Here is a 25,520-nt window from a genome sequence, read left to right as displayed (position 1 = left end):
GTTAATGGTCCCGGGTGAATGTCACCTGTTGTGTACAGGAATGACACTTGCTGTGTACAAGAATGAGTGCTGCACAGCCCTGCCTCCTCTGGTACGAGCCTCCTCAGTGCCTGGCATCAATCTCCACCTCCACCCCTGGTGTCCCGCCCAGCGGCTTCCGCTTCTGGTAATTGTGACACACCTGCTGCAGGACAAGGGAAAGAGGTGGTCTGAGATTACAGATAGGAATGAGGAATCCGCTGCTATAGTGGCCATAAAAAAAGTGCTCGATCCCCTGCACTAATATGTGAAAACAAATAAACTTGTAATACTAGTGACAGAGTAATGGTGGGGTCTGCTGCTATACACCTGTATGTGTTCCCACATAAATTAACACTGTAAATGGTAAATGATAAACCACTATCCACTATATTATATTTTAAAACACAACAAATACCCCTAAATAAAATTATAGGGAGGTAGCTACAAATAGCAATTATTGATAATACTATGCAGTATATATTCAAACAATTATTAAGTAATGTGAACCATAAAAAATATTAAGTGAAAGAGTATCATAATAAATACAAACACATCAAATATCACACTGCTTAGTGGTATCACTCCATGAGATAAAGTTAAAAATATAAGGCTGTGAGCAAAGTCCATATTAAAAAACACAATCGTCTGTAAATCAGGTTTTTGTTAGCATGAATCCCCTTACGTGCTGCTTCAACTTCCAAACTATGTGCTCACCTAATTGCAACAATTTCTGGGCGAAGTGGTGCATTATCTTACAGAAATGCATGGGTGCCAATATTTTTGGCCATGACTTGTCCCCATTTGTGCATGAGCACGGGGCGCTTAAAAGAAAAAAACATTTTTTTTACACCATCTCTAATTTTTTTTATTGACTTTATCGCGATCACAATGGATGAACAACATCTCTTGTGATAGCATGGGCAGTTACAGTTCCTCTTTACATAGAGTTCTAGGGTCTATCCGGGGCAGACCCCCTTTCACTGCCTGTAAAAGTGATCACTTTTACCTTGTACTGAATTGCCAGCTGAAAAGATTATTAGATCATGGCTGGTTAAATAAGTACTGCTAAAGCTTGTTTGGCTGTACTTCTGCTGCTGAAGCCCACTTATCGACTAACTTCACAGAGCCGACCCAGGCTGGGGAAAAATCGTGACCATATTTTTGAGATCCACTTGGAGCCTGGACTGGCACCTGGCTCAGCCTCTCAGCAAGTCGCTGAGAGGCTGAGCCAGCCGCTCCCACCCCCTTCACAGCTCAGTGCTCCATAGAGTGAGGTAGGGGGGTTGGGTTGGCAGAGAAGAGAGACGGTAACTGACAGTCACCAGCTCTCTGCTCACAGAGCACTGAGAACCATGCGATCTGCGTTCTTTGATCGCTCAGTTATCAATCTTAGAGCCGGTGGGGGCCGATGCTGCATCCGGTAGACTTCCAGTAGACTTCCTTTTTAGCATGCATGTGAAAACTTAAAAAAATTGCCCGAACAGCAAGTGCTTAATAAATCAATGAAAGTGCCTCAAAGAGACATCCACCTTCAGCTGACCAGGTTTTGAGCCATGTTATTCTGTGTAAGTGAATAAATATCACAGCCATTCTGGAGATTTGTGTAATAACTTTTAAAATGGTTGTAAAGTCACATGTATTCATTACTTTGATTCTCTGTTTTAGGCCCTTGGTCAGTACAGTGTGTATGTATTCCTAAAATTATAATGCTAAATAACTTCTTTGCAGAGCCCTGCTGTCCTGTCATGTGACCTCCCTCTGCTTCCCTTTCTGAGTGAGTACAGTGGGAGGGGCTGAGATTTCCATCTGATGAATGCAAGCTAGTCACGTGTCTGCACTGCAGGGCTCTGCAAAGAAGGTATTTAGCCTTATAATTTTAGGAAAGCACACACACTGGGGGTTATTTACAAAAGGCAAATCCACTTTGCACTGCAATTGCACTTGAAAGTGAACTGAAAATGCACTTGGAAGTGCAGTCGCTCTAAATCTAAGGAGTAGATCTGAAATGAGTGGAAGCGCTGCTGATTTTATCATCCAATCACGTGCAAGCTAAAATGCTGTTTTTTATTTTCCTTGCATGTCCCCCTCAGATCTACAGCGACTTTACATCCATGTGCACTTGCAGTGCAAAGTGGATTTCTTTTAACGACTTAAGGACCGCCGTATTACCAATGTACGTCATTACAATGGCACAGGCAGGCACAAGCACGTACATGTATGTGCCTGCCTTCCAGCGGGTGGGGGGTCCGATCGGACCCCCTCCCGCTGGATACGGCGGTCCGTTTCCCTCCAGGAGCGATCCGTGATGAGGGGATGGCCGTTGGTTTCTGGCCACCCCCTCTGGATCGCTCCTGGCCAATGACGAACTTCCTCCCACTGTGTATTGTTTACACAGGAAGTCTTTTTGACCGGACTACGAGGAGAAGACTAAAAGTAAGTGCACCAAAACACTACACTGACACATAGGTACACAAACCCCCCCCCCATCGCCCCCCGACCCCCATCACAGTGTCACTGATTGCATTGATCATTTCTTTACTGATCAATGCATTCAGTGTCAGTTGTAAAAGTAAAAACTGTCAGGGCAGTTAGTGTTAGGTCCAGGGTAGCCCCCTATCACCCCCCAATAAAGATTTAACCCCCTGATTGCCCCTAGAGTTAACCCTTTCACCCCCTTTTGCCAGTGTCACTAAGCGATAATTTTTCTGATCGCTGCATCAGTGTCGCTAGGTAGCTAGTTATTTTTTTAGGTTCACCGCCAGGTTTTTATAGCGCTAGGTACCCCGATATACTACCCAATAATGGTTTTAACATCCTGATTGCCCCTAGTTAACCCTTTCACCCCCTTTTGCCACTGTCACTAAGCGATCATTTTTCTGATCGCTGCATTAGTGTCGCTACTGTCGCTAGGTAGCTAGTTATTTTTTTAGGTTCACTGCCAGGTTTTTATATCGCTAGGTACCCCGATATACTACCCAATAATGGTTTTAACATCCTGATTGCCCCTAGTTAACCCTTTCACCCCCTTTTGCCAGTGTCACTAAGCGATCATTTTTCTGATCGCTGCATCAGTGTCGCTACTGTCGCTAGGTAGCTAGTTATTTTTTTAGGTTCACCGCCAGGTTTTTATATCGCTAGGTACCCCGATATACTACCCAATAATGGTTTTAACCCCCTGATTGCCCCTAGTTAACCCTTTCACCAGCGATCACAGTATAAGTGTCACTGGTGACGCTGGTTAGCCAGTTAGTTATTTAGGTTCCCCGTCAGGTTTTTATATAGCGCCAGGAACCCCCATATACTACCTAATAAAAATTTGAACCCCCTGATTGCCCCTAGTTAACCCTTTCACCACTGATCACCGTATAAGTGTTACGGGTGACTCTGGTTAGTTTGCTTTTTATAGCATCAGGGCACCCACCATTTATTACCCAATAAAGGTTTAACCCCCTGATCACCCGGTGGGTGATATCAATTAGGTTTTAGGGTCAGGGTCTGCGTCGCCCCAGGCAGCACTAGGTTAGTGCCAGTACCGCTAACACCCACGCGCAAAGCATACACCTCCCGTAGTGGTATAGAATCTGAACAGATCAATATCTGATCTGATCAGATCTATACTAGCGTCCCCAGCAGTTCAGGGTTCCAAAAAAAACGCATTGTTAGCGGGATCAGCCCAGATACCTGCTAGCACCTGCGTTTTGCCCCTCTGCCCAGCCCACCCAAGTGCAGTATCGATCGATCACTGTCACTTACAAAACACTAAACACATAACTGCAGCGATCGCAGAGTCAGGCCTGATCCCTGCGATCGCTAACAGTTTTTTTGGTAGCATTTTATATTTAAATCTGGAAGGCAGTGCTTGGTTTTCGGGGTCCCGTACGTGGCTAGGCTCCCAAAAAGTCCCCCACATGTGGTATCCCATACTCGGGAGAAGTAGCGGAATATATTTTGGGGTGCAATTCCACATATAACCATGGCATGTGTGAGCAATATATCATTTAGTGACAACTTTTTGTAAAAAAAAATTTTTTTTAAATTTTTTGTCATTATTCAATCCCTTGGGACAAAAAAAAAATATTCAATGGTCTCAACATGGCTCTCAGCAAATAGCTCGGGGTGTCTACTTTCCAAAATGGGGTCATTTGGGGGGGTTTTGTGCCATCTTGGCATTTTATGGCCTTCAAAACTGTGATAGGTAGTGAGGAGTAAAATAAAAAATGTATGCCCTTAGAAATCCTGAAGGCGGTGCTTGGATTTCGGGGTCCCGTACGCGGCTAGGCTCCCAAAAAGTCCCACACATGTGGTATCCCCGTACTCAGGAAAAGCAGCAGAATGTATTTTGGGGTGTCATTTTTTTTTTTTTTTTTTATTCTTTTTATTGAGGTTTACATTGTAAACAAAAACAGAAAAAAAATAAAAAAAGAAACCACAAAAGAAGGACCGCGCAGGGTCCAGTCATTCCTGACTAACATTGATAACTCCTAACTACCACCCAGAAGACCCCTCCCCCCCACCCCACCCTCCCCAAACCCCCTCCCATATTGTCACAGCTCACAGTGGATCACAGAGACCCAAGTCAATAACAGAATGTCCCCATTAAGTACCTTCTTATATTGCCATTCGCAGATATGTCTTCAGCCATTATAGGGCTTACCCCTCACATAATTACAACCCAAATTCTCCCCCTTCCATGCACCATACCATGTCCAGTTGTGTCATAGGGGTCATTGTACATACCATAAATCAGTATCATCATCCCCAGGAGATCAACACCCCACAGTGTCGTCAGCTTCATACCACACCCTCCACACTCTATCAAATTTCTTAAGACACCCCCTGGCTATATATGTAGCCTTGTAATATGGCAGCATACCATTAACCAAGCCTTTCCAAAAGTTAAGATCAGGAGCACAAGCATTCTTCCATTTAAGTAATATTGCCTTTTTCCCATAATACAAAAGGATAGTGAGTAGGGTTCGCAAGGCCCTCGTGGGTACTACCTCCTCTACCGACCCCAGCAGGCAAACCTTCACAGTCAGTGGAATGTGCACCATCAGGAGACCTGAAATACATATCGTTACCTCCTTCCAAAAATCTTGTATGTGTGAGCATAGCCAAAAAATGTGCCCGGCATCAGCCGGGGCGATTGAACATCTCCAGCATTCTGCCCGAGCATGCCCATAAATCTTCGCCAGTCTTGCTGGCGTGTAATAGCTCCTGTGGAGAAATTTAAATTGGATTAGCCTATCCCTGGCAGATATCAGGTGTTTAAAGGGTTGAGACCACAAATCATTCCAATCATCCCCTTGGATGTCCGGCACCTCCAATTCCCACTTAGCTCTGCAGTTCAGGACAGCCTTCGGCGTTAACTTAAAGAATTCCTTGTACGACACCGAGAGAACCTTTTCAAGGTCCTCTCGGGACAACACGGACTCAAGACATGATGGGAGGGACTCTATCCTTAAATCCCCAAACTGTTTCTGGAAAGCATGCCTGATCTGAAAAAAGCGAAAAAGATATGTGTTAGGTAGATCATGTCGCGACTGGAGTTGGGGGAACGTCAGCAAATCACCAAAAGAGGTGATATCCTTAAGCGTTTTTACTCCCCTCACCGCCCAAATCATCGGATCCGGCAAATTGTAGAAGTAAGGTAGTAAGTGGTTCATCCACAGCGGAGTGGACGGGGAAAGTCCTCTATAACTAGGGGCCGCCAGTCTCACCGCCTGACCCCAGGCTCTAATAGTGGCCCTCATTGTTTGTGTCAGAGGCAGGTCTTTTGGGGTGTCATTTCACATATGCCCATAGCATGTGTGAGCAATATATCATTTAGTGACAACTTTGTGCAAAAAAAAAAAGTTTGTAATATTCCCGCAACTTGTGGCAAAATATAAAATATTCCATGGACTCAACATGCCTCTCAGTAAATAGCTTGGGGTGTCTTCTTTCCAAAATGGGGTCATTTTGGGGGGTTTTGTGCTATTTTGGCATTTTATGGCCTTCGAAACTGTGATAGGTAGTGAGGAGTGAAATCAAAAATTTGCACCCTTAGAAATCCTGAAGGTGGTGATTGGTTTTCGGGGTGCCGTGCGCAACTAGACTCTCAAAAAGCCCCACACAAGTGGTATCCCCATACTCGGGAGAAGTAGCAGAATATATTTTGGGGTGCAATTCCACATATAACCATGGGATGTGTGAGCAATATATCATTTAGTGACAACTTTTTGTAAAAAATTTTTTTTTTTTTGTCATTATTCAATCCCTTAGGACAAAAAAAATAAATATTCAATGGGCTCAACATACCCATCAGCAATTTCCTTGGGGTGTCTACTTTCCAAAATGGGGTCATTTGGGGGGGTTTGTACTGCCCTGCCATTTTAGCACCTCAAGAAATGAGATAGGCAGTCATAAATTAAAAGCTGTGTAAATTCCAGAAAATGTACTCTAGTTTGTAGACGCTAGAACTTTTGCGCAAACCAAAAAATATACGCTTATTGACATTTTTTTTACTAAAGACATGTGGCTGAATAAATTTTGCCCTCAATGTATAACTAAAATTTAGTTTATTCGATTTTTCTTATAACAAAAAGAAGAAAATATCTTTTTTTTTCAAAATTTTCGCTCTTTTTCCATTTATATCGCAAAAAAAAAAAAATCGCAGAGGCAATCAAATACCATCAAAAGAAAGCTCTATTTGTGGGAAGAAAAGGACACAAATTTAGTTTGGGTGCAATATTGCATGACCGCGCAATTACCAGTTAAAGCAGCGCAGTGCGAAATTGGAAAAAGACCTCTGGTCCTTAAGGTGTTTATTGGTCCGGGGCTGTAGTGGTTAATAAATAACCCCCACTGTGTATGCAAGCTCTTGGAAGGGATGATAATGGACTATATACAAGATTTAAGTATTGAAAACGGTATCATTAGCAATAATCATCATGGACTCATGAAGAATCGTTCTTGCCAAACCAATCTATTAACCTTCTATGAGGAGGTGAGCTGCCATCTAGATAAAGGAAGGCCCGTAGACGTGGTGTATCTGGATTTTGTAAAGGCATTTGATAGTTTCCCTTAAACATTTACCGTACAAAGTAAGGTGCATTGGCATAAACTGTAGGGTGAGTACATGGATTGAAAACTAGCTACAAGGGCGAGTTCAGAGGGAGGTGATAAATGGGGAGTACTCAGAATGGTCAGGGGTGGTAAGTGGGATCCCCCAGCATTCTGTCCTTGGACCAATCCTATTTAATTTGTTCATAAACGACCTGGAGAATGGGGTAAATAGTTCAATCTCTGTATTTGCGGATGATACTAAGCTAAGCAGGGCAATAACTTCTCCACAGGATGTGGAAACCTTGCAAGTAGATCTGAACAAATTAGTGGAGGGGGCAACTGCATGGAAAATGAGGTTTATTGTCGAAAAATTAAAAATAATGCATTTGAGTGGCAAAAATATGAATGCAATCTATACACTGGGGGGAGAATCAAGGATGGAAAAGGACCTTGGGGTCCAAGTAGATGATGCAATGCCAAGCTGCTGCTAACAAAGCAAACAGAATATTGGCATGCATTAAAAAGGGCATTATTTAAGAGATAAAACGATAATTCCCCACTCTACTCTGGTCCGGCCTCACCTGGAGTATGCTGTCCAGTTCTGGGTACCAGTCCTCAGGAAGGATGTGCTGAAAATGGAGCGAGTACAGAAAAGGGCAGCCATTTGCAGACCAGGCAGCAGGTTGGCATGATCTCGCAAACCATCGTACGCCAGCTCCTTTAAGCGGGATAGCAGGTGTGTGCTCACTGCACTGCGGGGGTGCCGATACACATGGCCGGAGGTCGTGATGATTGCCGGCCACGTGCAATCACGGGCACACCCTTAAACTAATACTTTGTTAAAGCACCTTGATTTTATTAGTCTTTTTAGGTATGAGTCTATCAGCATGGCACATCTTGACTTGGCAATATTTGTCCACTCTTCTTTGCAAAAACACTCCAAATCTGTCAGATTGCGAGGGCATCTCCTGTGCACAGCCCTCTTCAGATCACCCCACAGATTTCCAATCTGATTCAGGTCTGGGCTCTGGCTGGGCCACTCCAAAACTTGAATCTTCTTCTGGTGAAGCAATTCCTTTGATCGGGAGTTGGTTGGCTGCTGGTTTTCCAGCATGGTCATCCGACACACACAAGCCAAATGTCGGGCGCATTTTTTTTTTAACCGGCCAATGTCTCCCGACATTCGGCCCGTATGTACTCGGCTTTAGCTTGTGTTCTGTACTATACAATTAAGGTAATTAAATGTTTTTTAGTCCTGAGCAGAATATATACAGACCCTACTCATTACCTTTAGGCTGGGTTCACACTGCGGTAGGGAGCAGCTCACAGCATGGGTCTGATTTTGGTCCGAATTTTTGGCTGAATTGGCACCTGAAACACACCAGAAGACGCACATGATTCCTGTGCAATTTGCTCCAGAGATGTGTAAACCGGCTTCATTGAGAGCCAGTCACAATTTCTGACATGTGAATTGGATGCAGCGGGAAAACTGCATCCAATTCGCAATAGTGTGAACTCAGCCTTAAGGGAGCATGTGCATTCCTTTCAGTAAATGCAGTAATAAAGGTGATATTGCATAGCAGGTGAATAGTAACGGGCCAGTTGAAAGAAAGTTCTGGAGTCAAATTGGACTTCCTGATATATGTTCCAGTTATGTATGGTACAAAAGGTAGTACTGAGGCTCATGGCTGCATACACACAAGCAACCGGAGGATGTCCGTTTAGGTTGGTCTAAATTACCTTGAATGTGCACTGCATATTTACTTTTTATACAGGAATTATATAGTGCCAACAATTTGCTCAGTGCTTTACAAAATGAAGGCAGATATTAGCTACAATACAAGTTGGTACAACAGGAATCAGGGGGGCCCTGCTCATTAGAGTTTACAATCTAAGAGAGAGGGTCAAGTGATGAAAAAATGTAATAACTGTGGGGGATGAGCTGATTGGGAAAGTAAAAAAAAAAAAAAAGAAAGGGGGGGTGGATTATTTACTTAAGGCAAATCCACTTTGGACAACAAGTGCACTTAGAAGTGCAGTCGCTGTAGATCTGAGGATATGTATGCAAGGAAAAAAACAAAAAAATGCCATTTGACCTTGCACATGATTGGATGGGTGATAAAATCAGCAGATCTACCCCTCAGATCTACAGCGACTGCAATTCCAAGTGAACTTGTCCTGCAAAGTGGATTTGCCATTAGTAAATCAACCCCACAGTGTATTAGTTAGAAGCAGAATAGACTTATTAAAAAAAAAAATAAGTAAAAAGGCTTTTCAGGGATCGTTTAAAGCTTGACAGGTTAGGATATATTCGGACAGATTAGAATAAGGAGATCCTAAGGATGGGAGAAGCTCAGGAAAAGTCCTTGAGGCAAGCAGGGGAGGAGGTGACAAGGAAGCTAGAGAGCAGGAGGTCATGTGAAGACCGAAGACATTGGTTTGGATGATATTTTGAGACCAGATTGGTGATGTAGCTGGGGGGCAGAGTTGAGGACAGTCCTTTATCTGTATTACATATTTACATCACGAAAAACTTTACAGGTTTAGGGCTCACACCAGCAGTGCTTATGATCAGCATTCATTCTGAATGCTACCCCACTCCAAGTAAGCCTGGATTTATTTTTTAACCAAGGTGCCTTGGCAAAATGTCTACAATCCAGCGGGTGGATCAAGCCTTTTAGTTACAGAAGTTTTTTTTTTTGTACACCATTACAAGAATTTCAGCCGCGCCTGTACAGCATCCTTGTTTGTCCTTCATCAGCACTGGGATCACATTAGTTGGGTGAGGGAGAATAGAAACAATGGAATACTAGTCAGTACCCATGTTTAAAAAGGTGCCTTAGTGTTTTATTTTCTACATTTTAGGATTCGGTGCCTCAATGTTGTGCATAATTTTAAAAGCTGCATTGACTGAAAGAATGTTCAGAAACACCTAGAATATAGAATCTGCATTGCACAGTTGTTTTATTAGCTATAAAAGCAGTCCTATATACTGTAACTTTTTCTTTTTCCTCCAGGAAGAAATAAATGAAAGTTATGAGGTACTAAGTAGAGAGTATGAAGAATTGATTAAACTAAAGCGGGCAGGCTCCATTCAAGCCAAAAACTTAAAAAGCAAATTTGAAAAGATTGGAAAACTGTCGGAAGAAGAAATACAGAAAAAGGTGGAGGAAGAAAGGTTAAGAAGAAAGGCCGAGGATGAGGAACTGAAAGAAAGGGAAGCTGAACATTTTCAAGAGGTCAGTTGCTTGTACAGGATGTGGATCGCAAACAAAAACATTATAAACTGGTGATAATACTGAATGACCATTGTTCTACTTTACAAAAGGAACAGTAGTGGTCAAGAATGATTTTTCAAAGAAAGTATAGTAACTTTAATCATGTTTCAGGATGAAGAGGTCGATGTGAGGCCAGCAGCGAAGAGCCATGCCCCATTCTCACATAAGGTTAACATGAAGGCTCGATTTGAACAAATGGCAAGAGCTAGGGAAGAGGAGGAACAGAGGCGAATCGAAGAACAAAAGCTCTTAAGAATGCAGTTTGAGCAGCAGGAAATTGATGCTGCTTTGCAGAAGGTACCATAAGGAAAAAAAAAAAAAAAAAACAAACAAAAAAAAACAACTACCACATAAATTAATAATATCAGTTTAAAGAAGAAGTCCACCCTGGGCTCATTCGGCTGGGCTTCTCCTATGGGTCACAGGAATACTATTAGTTGCACTCCTGTGACCCATTTTCAGCAGAGAGCGGTCTGAAGTCCACTCTTTACCAACGTCAACAGGATCAGGCTAGGCACCGCACCATCCCTACTTCCGAAATCTGGGCCCACCAGGAACCTGGACTGAGACAGCCGCTCCTCACCCCTCCACAGCTCATCGCTCCAATGAGCGTGGAGGAGCAGAGCAGGACAGCTGCAGATTGACAAGTAGCAGCTTTCCGCTCCGGGAGGTGAGAGAACCGAGCCATCAGCAGTGTTCGTGGCTCAGGTCTCAGTGATGAGGCGGCGGGTTACCACTGCTGCATCCACCTAGGCAAGTAAGACTATGGGATGAAAATCCCATACTCTTTTAAAGGAAATACGTAGGCTGCCAATTGCTGATCTTTTGGGTTTTAGTTCAACAAAACAAGGGTGCGTAGCCCCACGCACCTTAGCCAACAGTATAAAATATATATGTGACTGTGTACATTTAATTCATTTAAAATGGAGGCGTTTGAGTTTTATTGGGATACAAAAGAATAAGCAGTGGTTACTGGTCAATTGTGCAGACATAAGATTATAAAAGAAAAAAGGAGATTGCCATCAGCCCTTCTACCAGAGCATTGGTCTTCCATAGACTATAGTAGGCGCAACTGATGTCATCTTACAACCGAAGGGTTACAGACAGTATCTGACCGTTTGCAGTTTTAACCAAGTCACACCCACCTACGACCAATGGAGAAAACCATCACGAATAATGACCCCAAATCTACTTCTGAATATCTGCCTTTATAATCCTGTATGCTGGCTTAGGAGATATGAGCAATAGAGGTCCCCCTGCCTGTGCTCGTTGCCTCATACATCTTGTGGAAAATCCTATATACTGCCTGTACTGATAGGCCTCATAAAAACTTCAGACCACTGCCAAGACAAAAGCTGGGTTCACACATATGCAGGCTTTTCCACATCCAATTCACATGACAGTAGTGTGTGACCGGCTCTCAATGGAGCTGGTTCATGCAGATTCCGGAGCGCCCACAGTCCGTATTTAAAAAGGGTCTTGTGCATCTTTGCCTGAATCGGTGAACGGGGATGCACCAGACCCCAATGCTCAAACTTATATCCACCATTAACTCCCTCCCCACAAAAGCCACATGTACATGTGCCCACATATTTATTTGTATTTTTTTCCTAAGCTGGCCCTCCAAGCAGCCCAATGACATAACCACACACATTGCATGGTATGTCAGGTGTCAAAACATGCGTGCCATTCATACTCTGCAATGCCATCTTGTGGAGGGAAGCCAGAAGGATATCCCCTTATTAATAAACAAATACAGTAATACCTTGGCTTATGAGCATAATTCATTCCAGAAGAATGCTTGAAATCCAAAAGCACTGATATCAAAGCAAGTTTCCCCATAGGAAATAATGGAAATAGGTAAGCCGTTCCACAGCCACTGCTAGTCTATGCAGTACCGCATGTGGCCAGAGGTGCTTGAGGAATGGAGTGTTTCAGGGCGTCTCTGGCACCCCTGGCCAAATGCAGTACTGCACACCCCAGAGGCTTGAAGCCTGCTCTTCTTGCGAGAAAACGCTCACAGTCTGAATTTTTTTGTTGGAAATCTTGCACCGCTAGCCATCCAGTGACTAATGAAATGGGGGGGATAAAATAAAAAAGCAACACAAAACCAGAGTATTGTATTCTGACAGCAGGTGCTTGCCCATCAGAATACACAGATCACTACTGCAGCTACTGGCTGTAAATGATGGTTTTTCAGCATGACCATTTGACAGAAGTTGGTCGTTTGTTCAGTGGAAGCTAATGTGAGAGGAGTAAACGCAGACTGATAGTCAGCCGGATCCTACAGAACCAGCTGATTATCGGTACAAGTGTACCTGGTTTTAGTCTGCCTGGAATTGCCATACTTGGTAGAGAGCAACACAGTACTAGAAAAACAGTGGCATAAACGGGAATTGCTTTCTTTCCCTCACTCCTAAGCTGCTCATAGATGGGTAGGAAATGCAAACAAAAATTGTTAGGAATATAAAAGTTCTAAGAGCTTTTTTTTCTAAGCATTAGTGGGTCAAAGCAGTGACAAATTTTGAAGGATCAGGATGGAAAAATGTCATTGAACAAATTTCAAACAGTGTATATGGATTTTGTTTTAGTAATGTCCATTCAGTCCAAAATCAAATGTTAAACTCAAACTAGGTTCACACTTATGCAACCTCAGAGATCGCATGCAATTTCTCACCCCAAGTGCTGATCACATGCAATGCGAGTTCAGCTATACAGTTACATGGCTAAACTCGCATTAGATACTCAAAAAGTGCAGGGACATTCTCCCCTGCACTGAAATAGAATTGCATGGGTGTTTTCACCTATGCAATCTGATTCCTGTGCAAGTTCACACTGCGATCTGTAAACCAATCTGGGGGTGTCATTGACACCCACAGCAGAGGGCAGTGTGAACTGCCTGCAGGAGAGATGTGGGAACCGGCGCTGTAATTGCAAGTGTGAGTGAACAGAACATTTTTGAGAGAATTAAAAGTCTAGCTGTCTATGGCTAGCTCACACATGCAGCCATAGGGCAGTAAAAGTAGGCGGTTAAGTCACAGCCACCATGGATGGCTTTTCAGTGGGGTGAGAAGGGCTGTCACACTAACGATCTCCTCCGCTCGGGAGCTTGGTCAAATGAGTAGGTGGTGTAGCCCACCCTTATGAGACAGTATATGGAATGTCAGGTCTTGCTGCCCTCGACAGAACAATGGGTATCCTTAGAACTGAAACAAATAAAAAAAAATAATAAATAAAAAAGGGCACGCCGACCTTGTGCATTACCAAATATAAAATGTATTTATAAAACACAAGAATTATCCAAACAAGGCTCATCAATTGTGAGCAGTATCTCTAGACACCTACAACCTGGACCAGATATTTGGAGAAACTAGATGGCATCCCAACCGGCTTGCGCTTTACGAGGGAGGACCCTCTTTCTTCAGAGCCACCCCAATGGTCCTCCCTTGTAATGAGTAAGCCGTTTGTGATGCCATCTGGTTTCTCCAATGTAAAGATCCCTTGTGACAGTAATAGGTGGGGGATGGGTACTTTTTATGGAGGGAATCGGGGGTGTAAAAGACCTCCAATCCCTCCTTTGCATTTCAAAGTATTCAGAGTGCCGTTTTCAGCGATTCTGAATAATGTATATTTTAAAAACCGGCAGCATTGGCAGCCGAGTAAACAGGAAGTAACGTCGCTTCCGTGTTTATAATCAGGAGGCTGGAGCGAAGCCATTTCCAGTCTGTCAATAGCTGCCAGAAGTGGCGCTCTAAACAACCGTACCGTGATGATGCCTGCAGCTGCGGGCATCCCGATATAACACCAAAAGTAGAGTACGTGCGGCGGGAAGGGGTTAAAGCTTGTTTTGGAGTATAATTCTTGTTATAGTTTATAAATAAATGTTATCATTGGTAATGCAAAAGGAAGGTGCACCCATTCTACACATTTACAAGCCTTTAGTAGGCTTTATTGTTCTTCAGGCCTGCTTCACACTGGTAAGACATGCACTCCGACTTGAGAGCATTGTCCCATGACACGTAAAAACCAAGCATTCCCTACGAGGGCCATCTTTTTTTCCCCCAATATCTTTATTATATTTAAGTAGAAAAAAGTTCCAATAAAGTTTAACACTCGAAAACATTCTCTACAGTTAGATACAAAATTACCTCAAAGCTTTTAAAAAAAAAAAATAAAAAACCCTCCCCCCATTCTCATACTATCCTTTCCCCTCTCCTGCTCTGGAGACATTTAATGTCGCTTACATCTATCTTGGTACCAGCTCTTAACATCTCTGCGAACTTCAAAGTAAGCTTAAATGAGTGCCAGTTCTTGCATTTTCTCTCAAATCCCACCCAAGCCTCCTCTCCACTAAATCTCAGGTACTCCAAATTATAGATATTCTATTACTCCAGTTCCTCTGCGTGGGGCTATCTGGACCTTGCCAGTGTCCAGGAATTAAACTTTTGGCTCCGTTCAGGAGTGAGGGGAGCAGGGATTTCAGATATTGGTTAACTGGTGTTTTTGTCCAGTGGAATAAACACTCCCAGGGATCATCTTAGACTTCCTCTTTTGTCATCTAATTTTCTGAATTCTCTCTCCAAATGAGAGCCATCTTAACTGGTCCCACTTTGGAAAAGTTTCCTGTGCTACTCTGGTCCGACTTTCGTCCAATTTCAGCCCATAGCATTGAATGGAAGTCGCATCAAAATCAGATCCTAATTGATGTGATTTGGATCCGACATTACAGGATTACACAAGAATTCCCTGTAGTTGCATCTAAGTCACCTGGCAAAGTCATGCGACTTTTATGTCAGAGCATTGTGAACCTGGCCTTAAAGATAGAGCAGATATTCCCTCACTAATGAACTAGATCTTAAACTCTGCTGTGCAAGTGCTGTCACAATCCCTGAGACACAGAATGGCAGTTTCTGCTTAAAGATTTTTTTTACGTATTTTGCCCTACAAAATTAAGTTTTTTTTTTTAACAAGAATAAAGTTATTTACAGCTGTGGAGTCAACTTTTTTTTTCTTTTTTAAAGAAGGAAGACGAGGATGAGGAGGAAACCAGTGTCAATGGCTCACAATACGAAGATGAGGAGCTGGCTCGTTCAGGGGCTCCTTGGTTTAAGAAACCATTAAAGAACATGTCTGTGGTAGATGGGGAACCGGTAAGGTTTACAGTAAAAGTCACTGGAGAGCCAAAGCCTGAGGTGACGTGGTGGTTTGAAGGAGAGATGCTACAAGATTCTGAAGACTATCAATATATTGAAAGAGGGGAAACCTATTGCCTTTACCTACCTGAAACCTTCCCAGAGGATGAAGGAGAATATATGTGTAAAGTAGTGAACAGCAGGGGCACCGCTGCAAGCAGCTGCATTCTCAGCATTGAAAGTAAGAGTTAATGCTTTAGGATGTCATTGCATGCGTTCTAACACTTGGCAGGACACTCATTCTACTCTTTTTTCTTGCTTTCTAGCTGATGACTATTAACCTGCTTTTACTGGAGACTTCCTTTGACTCTCATTGCATCCAGCCTTCCTTCAGTGGGCCAAGGGACACGGGAAACTCCACTGCCTATTAATATACCATTCCTGTAGTGCTGGCCTTACACTGCATGTGTTGCTACTGTTGAGTAGAGACGCTGAACAGTGATGCAAGGGCTTTACAAGAAACACCGCATATGGGGAAAACCGCAGGATTTCATAGTGTATTTAATTGTCTTTATAAACTTCTCATGCCAACTTGATTTTTATAAAACATTCTTTGGGAAATGAGATGCGCCAACTTTTTGTTTTAAGACTGACATATGTGAAATTGAATGAATGCCTTGATTTCTTAATAAATGATTTGTTTAAACTCTGTCATCTTGTACATTTATTAAACTTAAATGCAAGTTAAAATAAATAAAAACACAATAATTAAGACAAAATTGGAGGCAGGATCATTTGTGTTTATTCTGTACAATGTTAAAATCACAGTAAAAAAAAAAAAGCAGCTTCACATGAATCATGCATATGCAGTTGCAAACAATACAGTTTGAATATCCAATTTTAACCTTACACACTTTTCAGGATGTGCAGTACTCAAACCTAAAATCTTGATAACTAAAAGCTTTTCATTATGTAGTAATCCTGAGCAGTTAAACACAAACTATTTAGAATCAATTTTATAACAGTTTTATTTGTACTATAAAAATGAATTCCATAGCTTCCCGGAGGGGGAAAAAATAAAAATAAAAATCTATAATCTTACGTTGTCTACACTACGGGTTAGAGGTTTCTTGACAAAATGTACCATTGCCTATTGTGGAGAATGCATATACTTATTAAAAATGCATTATAGTATACCACTAATTTTAAAAAGAATAAACAGATAACTAAAGAATCTTTGCACGCAAACTATTTTCAGGTAGGATTTTTTCCATTTTTTTTTTTTTTTTAGCAGAACAAAGTTCTTAATTTTGGCTAGTGTGGAAAGTTAAAAGCAGGCATCAGTATTTTAGCGCAAAATTTGTTTTTATTGCTGTGTCGCCTTTGGAGAGATATTCCATCAGTTCCTGTCCCAATGAAAAATGTCCAAAATTTGTCACAGAAAACAAGCTTCAGCAGCATTTACCTTTCACCACTCTAGCCAAAAGTGAAAATAGGCTGGAGGCAAAAAAAAAAAAAAAAAAGCAATATTCTGTATTTAAACATCACCCTTATTCCTACAGGAAAACAGCAGACCACTTGTGGCACATTTCTGACATTTTGATAGGCACACAACTATGTAAATATTTGTGTACATACAGAATAATGCATTACAGTTACCTCAATCCTTATGACGGTCGACTAGGATACAGGCTTAAGACGGTCGACTAGGATACTGGCTTTAGGCAAGATACAAGGGCCGATCTTCTGTAGTCACGGCCACTTATCATCCGTGGGCATCATTTCACAAAGAGCAGAAATGCATTCACATTTGTGTGACACTCATGTGACAGCACATTTGTCAATATTAAATACCCACAGAACTGATATTTAAACTATTAATAGTTAGCAAGCCACAGCAAAAAAAAAAAAAACTATGTATAAATATATAACAGGGTTAGTAACTTACAGCATCAGAAAAAAAAAGCTGCATATCCTAAAAATAAAGCTATGAAAGCTGCTCAAATCAAGACATTTAAAAGAAATGCATTCAAATAAAATCCTCGAAATTCTAAATCTTCTCAATATATTTTCAAGTAAGGCTAACCTGGAGCAATAAATGAATTCTTAAATATGAAGAACCCCCCCCCTGCCAAAAAAAAGTAAAAAAAATAAAAAATAAATCGCAACTAGTCTATCAAAATGAAAGAGAAGAGGGCAATATTAGTCTCTTTCCCCTCCATTTTTGTTATCAGACTCTACTGGGTTGACTTTACTCTGTCCCTGTGACACCAGAAGAATGGAGGGACTGGGTGTCACTGGGCACAAAACATGCCAAGAAAAAAAAAAAAAAAAAAAGTCTACCATTTTTTTTGTCAGTAGCCAACAGTCAGACAGGAAGTGCAGGGCAAATCACCTGAACTGCCAACTAGACAGGAAAAAAAAGAAAAAAACACCCCCACCCTCTAAACACACAAAAAATAAAATAAAGATAGAGCTATACACACACACCTGTGCTGCAGACGATCCCATGATTTTAAGATCATGAGGCAGGGGAAATCTAGTTCCACAGACAAAAAAAAAAAAAAAAACTTTTATAACCTGGATCAGCAGTCCCAATATAACCCAGTAAAATGTTTATGGAGCACTTAGGCACATATAAGGTGGTATAGAACATATTAAACTGACCCAGTCACTAGAATAAAATAAAAAACTAAGTGCCTCCGGCAAAGATGACAGCTTAGAGGGAGTCATGCACACAGCTGATTAGGACTATACACCTCTCCAGATCAACATGTGGTGGATAGATCTGCACCTATAGATGCAGACTGCTAGCATTCAGGGACATTTTCTTTACGCAGGTAATTGATGCAGAGTTAAAAATTACACATGAACAGCTGCAGATATTGGCAAAAATACACCGATGTGGGTTGTGTGTGGCTCAAGCCCCTAATGTGCATTAAGGCCTAATTCAAACTACTGCAGCTCTGCGAGATGGGTCTGCACAAGCACAGCAGACCATTCATTTGAATAGGCTGCTGTGACTGCATTTTATGCAGGAAAAGGGTTTCTGCACCATTTTTGAAATGCAGCGGGAGGGAAATCCCATGGTGCTTTTGCACCATGTGATTTTCTGGTGGTTCCCATGCCTGTAAAACACGCTGTGTTTTTTTTTTAAACATCAGCACGTTTTTGGCTGCAGCAACAGCTGCTATTCCCGCACACATGTGAACCTAGGCTAATGCCCCAACTCTCATGCTGCCGACCCCAACTAGACTGCAGACATGTGGTTGTCTGAACAATCTGACAGTTCTAAAAAGTACTAGATTCCCACTGGCCCCATACATTGCCAAAGACCACTGATGTACGGTCAAACTTCTAAACCCCCAGCAGGGGAAAAATGTGAAGATAGTCTGTATGGAGGGGGGAGGCATGAATGAGCGCTCTTTACAGGAGGCACCAAGTCTTTCAATTTTATTTCAGTCGCTTTAAACAGTCTTTTACAGGAAGGTGGATGCAACTGGTTGAACTGCACAATTTGTTTGCCACAAAAAAACAAAAAAAAAAAAAAACACACACACTATAAACTTTGCCAACAGGGGACTCCTTATGAAACCGTTTTCCTTGGACGCTGGCAAAATGATCACAATGTCTACACTGATTTTGGAAAAGGCAAGTAAAAGTCATACACAAGTTTTATTGAAATAGCTGGAATAAGCCTTCAGGTGCAGCAAGTTCTAGTACAGTGATGGCAGACCTTGGCACCCCAGATGTTTCGGAACTACATTTCCCATGATGCTTAACTACAGTACAAAATGCTTGAGCATGGGAAACGTAGTTCTAAAACATCTGGGGTGCCAAGGTTCGCCATCACTAGTATATCAGAGCTTGAAGTGCCACATCAGTTAAAAAGCGATACATTTACTGCTGCTTTGGGTATACTACAAACTACCTCTGTACCACTCATCTGTCAGTCCAGAAGGAGAATTATGAAGATGTACCTGCCTTGAGTCAAGCTTGGCCAGTGAACCCAACACCAGGTACATATGCAAGCTGTAGCCCACATTGCTGCAATCCAACAATTGCTGGAAGATAAATTGCATACATCCTGGGGCTAGGAAACTAGCTTAGAACATTTATTGATAAAAATAGAAATGCAATGTCAAATCCTTGAACCTGCAATTGTGAACCAAGTTCTTTTACTATGAAAAGGGCATGTTCTGTATCACAGTAGTTTAAAATCTATATGCAACTTAACATCAGTTTAGATTTTATGCTCAATACAGTGGGAGAGGAAAAAGTCAGTATTCTACTCTGCATTAAAGGACTAGTAAGGTACAATAGCCATTACAAAAAATAAAAAATATATCACTTCTCAAATAAAAATCAGGATAGCTTTATCAACAAGGAACAGAATTGGCAGATATATGAACACTACCTGTGACTGTAATTTGGAGGGCAAATAAAAGTTTTTAAAAAAATAGTATGACAGCAATTTTGATGGCAAATATGTTCAATAAACATTGCACTTTTAATAAACTACAAAAGGAAAAAAAAAAAAATATATACATCCCTACAACCAATTGCAAAAAAAATACATCACTTCTCAAATAAAATCAGGCTCATTCGGATAGTTCTATGAACACGGAACATAATTGGAAGAGATATGCACACTACTGTATGACAGTAATTTAGAGGGCAAATAGTTCAAAAAGCATCAATAGTGATGAACGACAATCTGCACTATTATGCATCATTATAGTGTTACCTTCTACATGAGCCCTTCTACGTCCATGCTCATCGGCTCACCAATGGCATACACAGAAAAGGATTCCTCCTTTTGGGTGGGAACTACCTCAGGACCTGATTTTATGAGCTATCAATTGCAGCATCTTCAGCACTGTGTGTGAAAATGAAGGCAGGGTTTTGAAACTCTTGTAAAAAAAATGTACAAAATATGCAGGACTTTTTAAACGATAGAATCAGTACATTTCTAGGAAACTGTAAATAAATGATCTTAGAGGAAAAAAATAAAAAAAAATAAAAACACAACAAGATCATACTCTGCTCATTGGCATACAGTCAAATGCAACGAGAAATCCTGACAAAGAAAATACATCTGCCATTGCAAGGTAATGTAACTTTATGTACAAAGCCCTAGCAGAGAAGACAAATGGGGTCCTTTCTATTTTGTACAATAATAAAACTGTTCAGGAAAACAAAAAGCAATAAATGTGTGAAAACTAAGGAACACAATTTGCTTAGAGGAAAAAAATAAAATAAAAAACAAACAAGACACCTCCCTAATAAATGGCATCAATATGCAGTCCAATTGCATGTTAATGGAGCAGATTTCAGAACAAACAAGCACAAACCTCAATGGGACAACATCACTGATATAATGCATATGTTTCCTTAGGTTGTGCTTACCTGAGGTACTTTGCAGCAAAACCTAAGGTGGAAGATCTGGGAAGGCACTGAGGATTAAATAGTTTTCTTTCCAACTATATAGATATATTAAGACCTGGAATTAGATTGACAGCCTCCAATTTCAATGGTCACAAATGTCATGTGAATTTTATCGGAACATGTCAAGGCTCAAAATTTATCAAGAAATATCGTCACACAAAACTGCACAAAATTTCTCTGCCTATTTCCGAGTCAGGTATGAGGTGGAGGAGAAACAAACACTGGCATATAACAAAAAAATAAAAAATAAAAAGCCATCAGAGACTATTTGAAATTACATTGCAGTTCTAGAAATGCACAGGTTCAACTATATGAAAAAAAGACAAATATGAAGCAGCGACCTAATGGGATCATCACAGTATGTCACCAACTGAACTGGACTGCAATAGCAATAAAATCTGCAATTTTTTTAAAATAAAGCTAGAAGACTGGCAAGAGAGAAAAAAAAACAAAAAAAAAAAAACTTCCTGCAACTAAGCCTACATACTTACCCGACAATCCACATTAACATATTATGTAATATACAGCACTGCACAGCAAGATCATTGCGCAACATTGGATCATTTGAGGTACTTACAGTGCATGTATCTAGGGATGATGCACAGTTCTCCTCACAATATTACAGCTACTCCTATACTGGATTTACTTCAGAGAATGGGCAAAAGACTGCATTTGATTGGGATCTAATAGAACAGAAGCAATAGTGAACTGGCATGTTATGCAGAGTATGCATTGAATTACTTACACGGACATTTAAATAACGTCTACCATCATATTTATATCAATGCTGTCCCAAACAAATGGATCATGGTATGCATTACATTATGCTTTCCATTCTAGTTCAACTGCATTATTGGTGAACACAGGGTTTTGATGGACTAGTAAGCATAAACATGATTATTTCATCAGAGCCCTAGCATACTGGCACTTAATTTTGTCATGCTGTGACGTTGTACCGGCTGAGTACAAGAGCGTACAAATGCATTAAAAATAAAGAAAACACAAAATGAACCACTGAAAAGGAGGCAATAGACTTAAAACTTCCTTTACGTGGTTCCAGAGCCATGCCAGAGTCTTTACAAATGTAAATGCCAGTGGGCAGGAACCCTTAAAAGAGGGAATTTCCAGGAAAAATGGAAATCCCCATTTGCTTATGAACCCTCCTTAAACAAAAAAGCCCTCACCTCCCTGCCACCCGTCTAAATACAGTGCTAAAGTCCCCGTTCACTCTGCCGCAACTTGAGAGTTTAAAGGTGCATGACAAGTCGTGTCCCATTAAACAGCAATGGAACCGTTTGGTGAGACTTCAACACGACCTGTATTGACTTCGGTTAATGACATTGTATGCAAGACGCAATGACGACACACAGGGATGTCGGAATCAAAGCCACAGCAGTGTGAACAAGGGCTTAATCTAAAACCTGACCGGTTTAAAGGGTTCTACACTATTTTGTATCGTTGGGCAGCTATATACGCGATGCAAGTAAAATCTGTTAAATGTACAGCTTAAAGTCATAGCAAACCACAGAAGTTGATTAAGGGGAGGTCCACAAATAAAGGACTTCCTTTTTCTCCTGGAAACCGCTTAAAAAGGTTCTCCACGAAAAAGTTATGCATCATTAAGTCACAAAGGATTCTTCTTTTGGTTCACAGCCCCCCCGATTCATTAATTAGCACGGCTGTGCTCAAGGCAGAGTTAAAATTTTGGCCCCTTACCTGAAACCAGTCAAGTAAAGACAAACCAGTACTGTTGTATCAACTACATAACCCCATCAAAAGAAGTCAGTCAACTTTTCCATACAAAAATGAATTAAAATACATGCGGTGACACCCTATAGTAACCGCATACAATAAAAACATGGATAAAGTGTAGAACTGTTATAATAGATACCAAATTTTTTTTTTTTAACCATTTTACAGCTGGTAGCCCCATTTCTATTATGCATGGGTCTCCTGGGCAGCACAGTGGCTTGGTAATTAGCATCCTCTGCCTGGCAGGACATGAGGTTCATTAGTTTTAACACTAACCCTACCTGCCTGGAGTTTGCATGCTCTTCCTGTGCCTGCGTGGGTTTCTTTCCACCCCTCAAAGACATGTTGGTAGGTTAATTAGCTCAATACGTATGAAGATAAAGAAAGGAATCTTTGAGTATTCTATTCACATCAGTCCCTACCCTCAAGAAACTTACAATGCATGCTGCATGTATGTATGCATGTATGTGAAGAGCTGCACAAACTGTTGCAAATATGCATTTAATGGCAAAAGTCACTTTGCATTTTTAGTGCGTTAAATGAACTGTAGTGCAAATCTGCTTAGGTGTGAATCGGGCCTTACGCAGGTAGACGATTTCTATGAGGTCACTTCTTAGAATGTGGTCACAGATATTTCTTAAATTTCCAAAACACAGACATTTAACAATCTGATCACCAACCTACTCTCCATTTTGGAGGTGTTCTAAAGGAGGCAACATTTGTTGCCAAACACCTAGAGCCATATGATGCTAGACTTGCAGATATAAACATGGAGAAAAAAAAAAAAAAAAAAAAAGTGACAACGATCGTTACACTTGTCCCAAGTTTTGGATCTGTATGGGATTGCCAAGGGGCATTCTACAACACATTTAAAGGGTATTCATACTTTTGTACAGAAACAATTGAGTACTGTGTGTGATAATTTGCAGTGTCCCCTTCTTCAAGGTCCAAGCAGTACTAATGCAAAGTTTTAGCAGAATGTTAAGACACCGAGGTATAGGATTTTTTTCCTTTTTTTTTTTTAAACAAAGAATCCTACACCTCTGTCTTAACATTCTGATAAAATTTGTCATTAGTACTGCTTGGACTTCGTAGGGGACATACTCCAAAGGCTTGCACTGAATGTTAGTGCTATAATCATCTCCATTCTTTTGTATAAATTCTAGGATTTTTTTTTGTGTGGAATGTTGACTGAGTGCTGGAATTTAAAGTCCCATTTTTGATGGTAGCATGTAGTAACCACGCAATTAAAGAAGGCTGGGCTTCACACCAAGCTGTGCAACTTTGTAGTAATATTGTACATATAAGAAGAAATTGAAAGCTACAGCAGTATTGCTTCTTCACAGCATGACTGTTTCCAGATCAGGTCCCACAGTCTATTTGATGAGCCGGGGAGGGGGCTCATTAAATTGACCATAGGAGGTTAATTATCACAATAATTTTGTATCATATTCCAGCAATGTCTCAAAACAGCAAGAGAGATGGATTTGCCCACCAGATATAGTGTTAAGAATGCTTTTTAAAATGCAGGTTGATGTGTTTATGTAATGGATGATAGGTGAATCCATATCTTCACTGTGCTGTACACAGGATGAGTGCAAAAAAGTTTTTCATGGAGAACCTCTGAATGGAACAAATCAAAACAGAAAATCACGGCAACTGCTGTTGCCAACATTCTGAGGGATGCTTCCTCTGAGACCAGCACCCTGCATGCATCCTTCATTGTATGGAGAAGTCAATGACCTGGTGCACTTGTGTAGAGGCACACGATCATGAAAAGGCTTGTTCATATTCTTGTCACATGCAATGAAGGAAGGAGCACAAAGTCAGCAACAGAAAATGCAGTTCTATATTAATCAGTGCCCTTTTAAAGTCAGTGAACTGTGTCCACTACAAAGTCAATATTGGCTCTCAGGTCGTAAAATGAAAATAAAATAAAGCCTACATTATTATTCGTCCTTCAACTACACCATGTTAAAAAAAAATAAAGTCAAGCGGCACACAAACAGTCTGGAAATATATCAATTTATGAAAAACAAAAAGAACGGTATGAAGAGTGCTTTACAGGTCATAACAGTGGTCTTTTAAATGTGCCTGCTTTAAAGTTATATACATGCAGGAAAAAAAAATAAAAAATAAACACATATAAAGCTTACTACAGCATAGATTATTCCAAACCTACAAGAGCATAAAATACATTTCTCACAAAGAGAAACTGAAGAGGAAAAAACAAAAGTATTCATGTTATAAAATACTTCCATTACCTTGTTATTTAACCATTAATAAAAAAAAAAAAAAAAAAAAAAAAAAGCATTTTCCTTTTAAATACTCACATATCCAACTTACCGACACAGGAGGTTTCATATTATTTATTGTAAAGCACAAAACAGGCATTTTTTTAAAAGTGATGAAGTATACATTGAAAAAGTACATTTGTATCACAAAGCATTCTTTGACCACATAATAGTTGCAAATACATTTGCTGGAATGTGTACATCTACACTAATACTAAAAACAAACCAATTTGTCATTTCTACACAGAAATATAGCCTCCTATCAGTCAGTAGTGATAGTTTCTGTACATTTTTCAAAAAAAAAAACTTTTAAACCAAAACAAAAACAAAATTAAGATCTTCATCAAGGCGTCTGCATCCAAACATTTAACAAAGGTTTTCCCCAACACAATGAAGCAAATACTGTACTGTCCACTTCGCATTACTGGCCCTGTGCAGAGGAAATACATAAGACATACAAAGTGTTAAACTAGACATTCCTTTTAAAGGAAGCCAACTCAGGAGAGACCCTAAGGAAAGATTGGTTAACAAATGTTGGCTGCTTCCTG

General features: G+C 40.8%; 2 protein-coding genes across 13 annotated transcripts in view; one reads left to right on the top strand and one right to left on the bottom strand.

The window, feature by feature from the left end:
- NEXN (nexilin F-actin binding protein) overlaps window positions 1–16,184 on the top strand; it is a 77,381-nt gene extending 61,197 nt beyond the window's left edge. For 5 of the 7 annotated variants that reach the window (XM_077450411.1, XM_077450404.1, XM_077450409.1 and 2 more), the window contains 4 exons: window positions 10,086–10,307; window positions 10,458–10,643; window positions 15,368–15,719; window positions 15,805–16,184. In XM_077450411.1, the coding sequence (XP_077306537.1) occupies window positions 10,086–10,307; window positions 10,458–10,643; window positions 15,368–15,719; window positions 15,805–15,818 (774 nt within the window). In that variant the 3' untranslated portion in view covers window positions 15,819–16,184. Of the gene's footprint in view, window positions 1–10,085; window positions 10,308–10,457; window positions 10,644–15,367; window positions 15,731–15,804 lie in introns of those variants that run through there. The other 2 variants (XM_077450405.1, XM_077450412.1) reach the window with 1 other exon arrangement.
- FUBP1 (far upstream element binding protein 1) overlaps window positions 1–25,520 on the bottom strand; it is a 114,576-nt gene that overhangs the window by 65,251 nt on the left and 23,805 nt on the right. Inside the window, exon 21 of one of the 6 annotated variants that reach the window (XM_077450414.1) lies at window positions 24,687–25,402. The exons of the other annotated variants lie outside the window; for them this stretch is intronic. Within the exon in view, the coding sequence (XP_077306540.1) occupies window positions 25,394–25,402 (9 nt within the window). The 3' untranslated portion in view covers window positions 24,687–25,393. Of the gene's footprint in view, window positions 1–24,686; window positions 25,403–25,520 lie in introns of those variants that run through there. 6 annotated transcript variants of the gene reach the window in all.

This window comes from Lithobates pipiens, unplaced genomic scaffold (genome assembly GCF_037356315.1).
Source record: "Lithobates pipiens isolate NorthernLeopardFrog02 unplaced genomic scaffold, aLitPip1_a1.2 Scaffold_23, whole genome shotgun sequence".
Lineage (NCBI taxonomy): Eukaryota > Metazoa > Chordata > Amphibia > Anura > Ranidae > Lithobates > Lithobates pipiens.
This window is presented reverse-complemented; position numbering and strand designations above follow the sequence as displayed.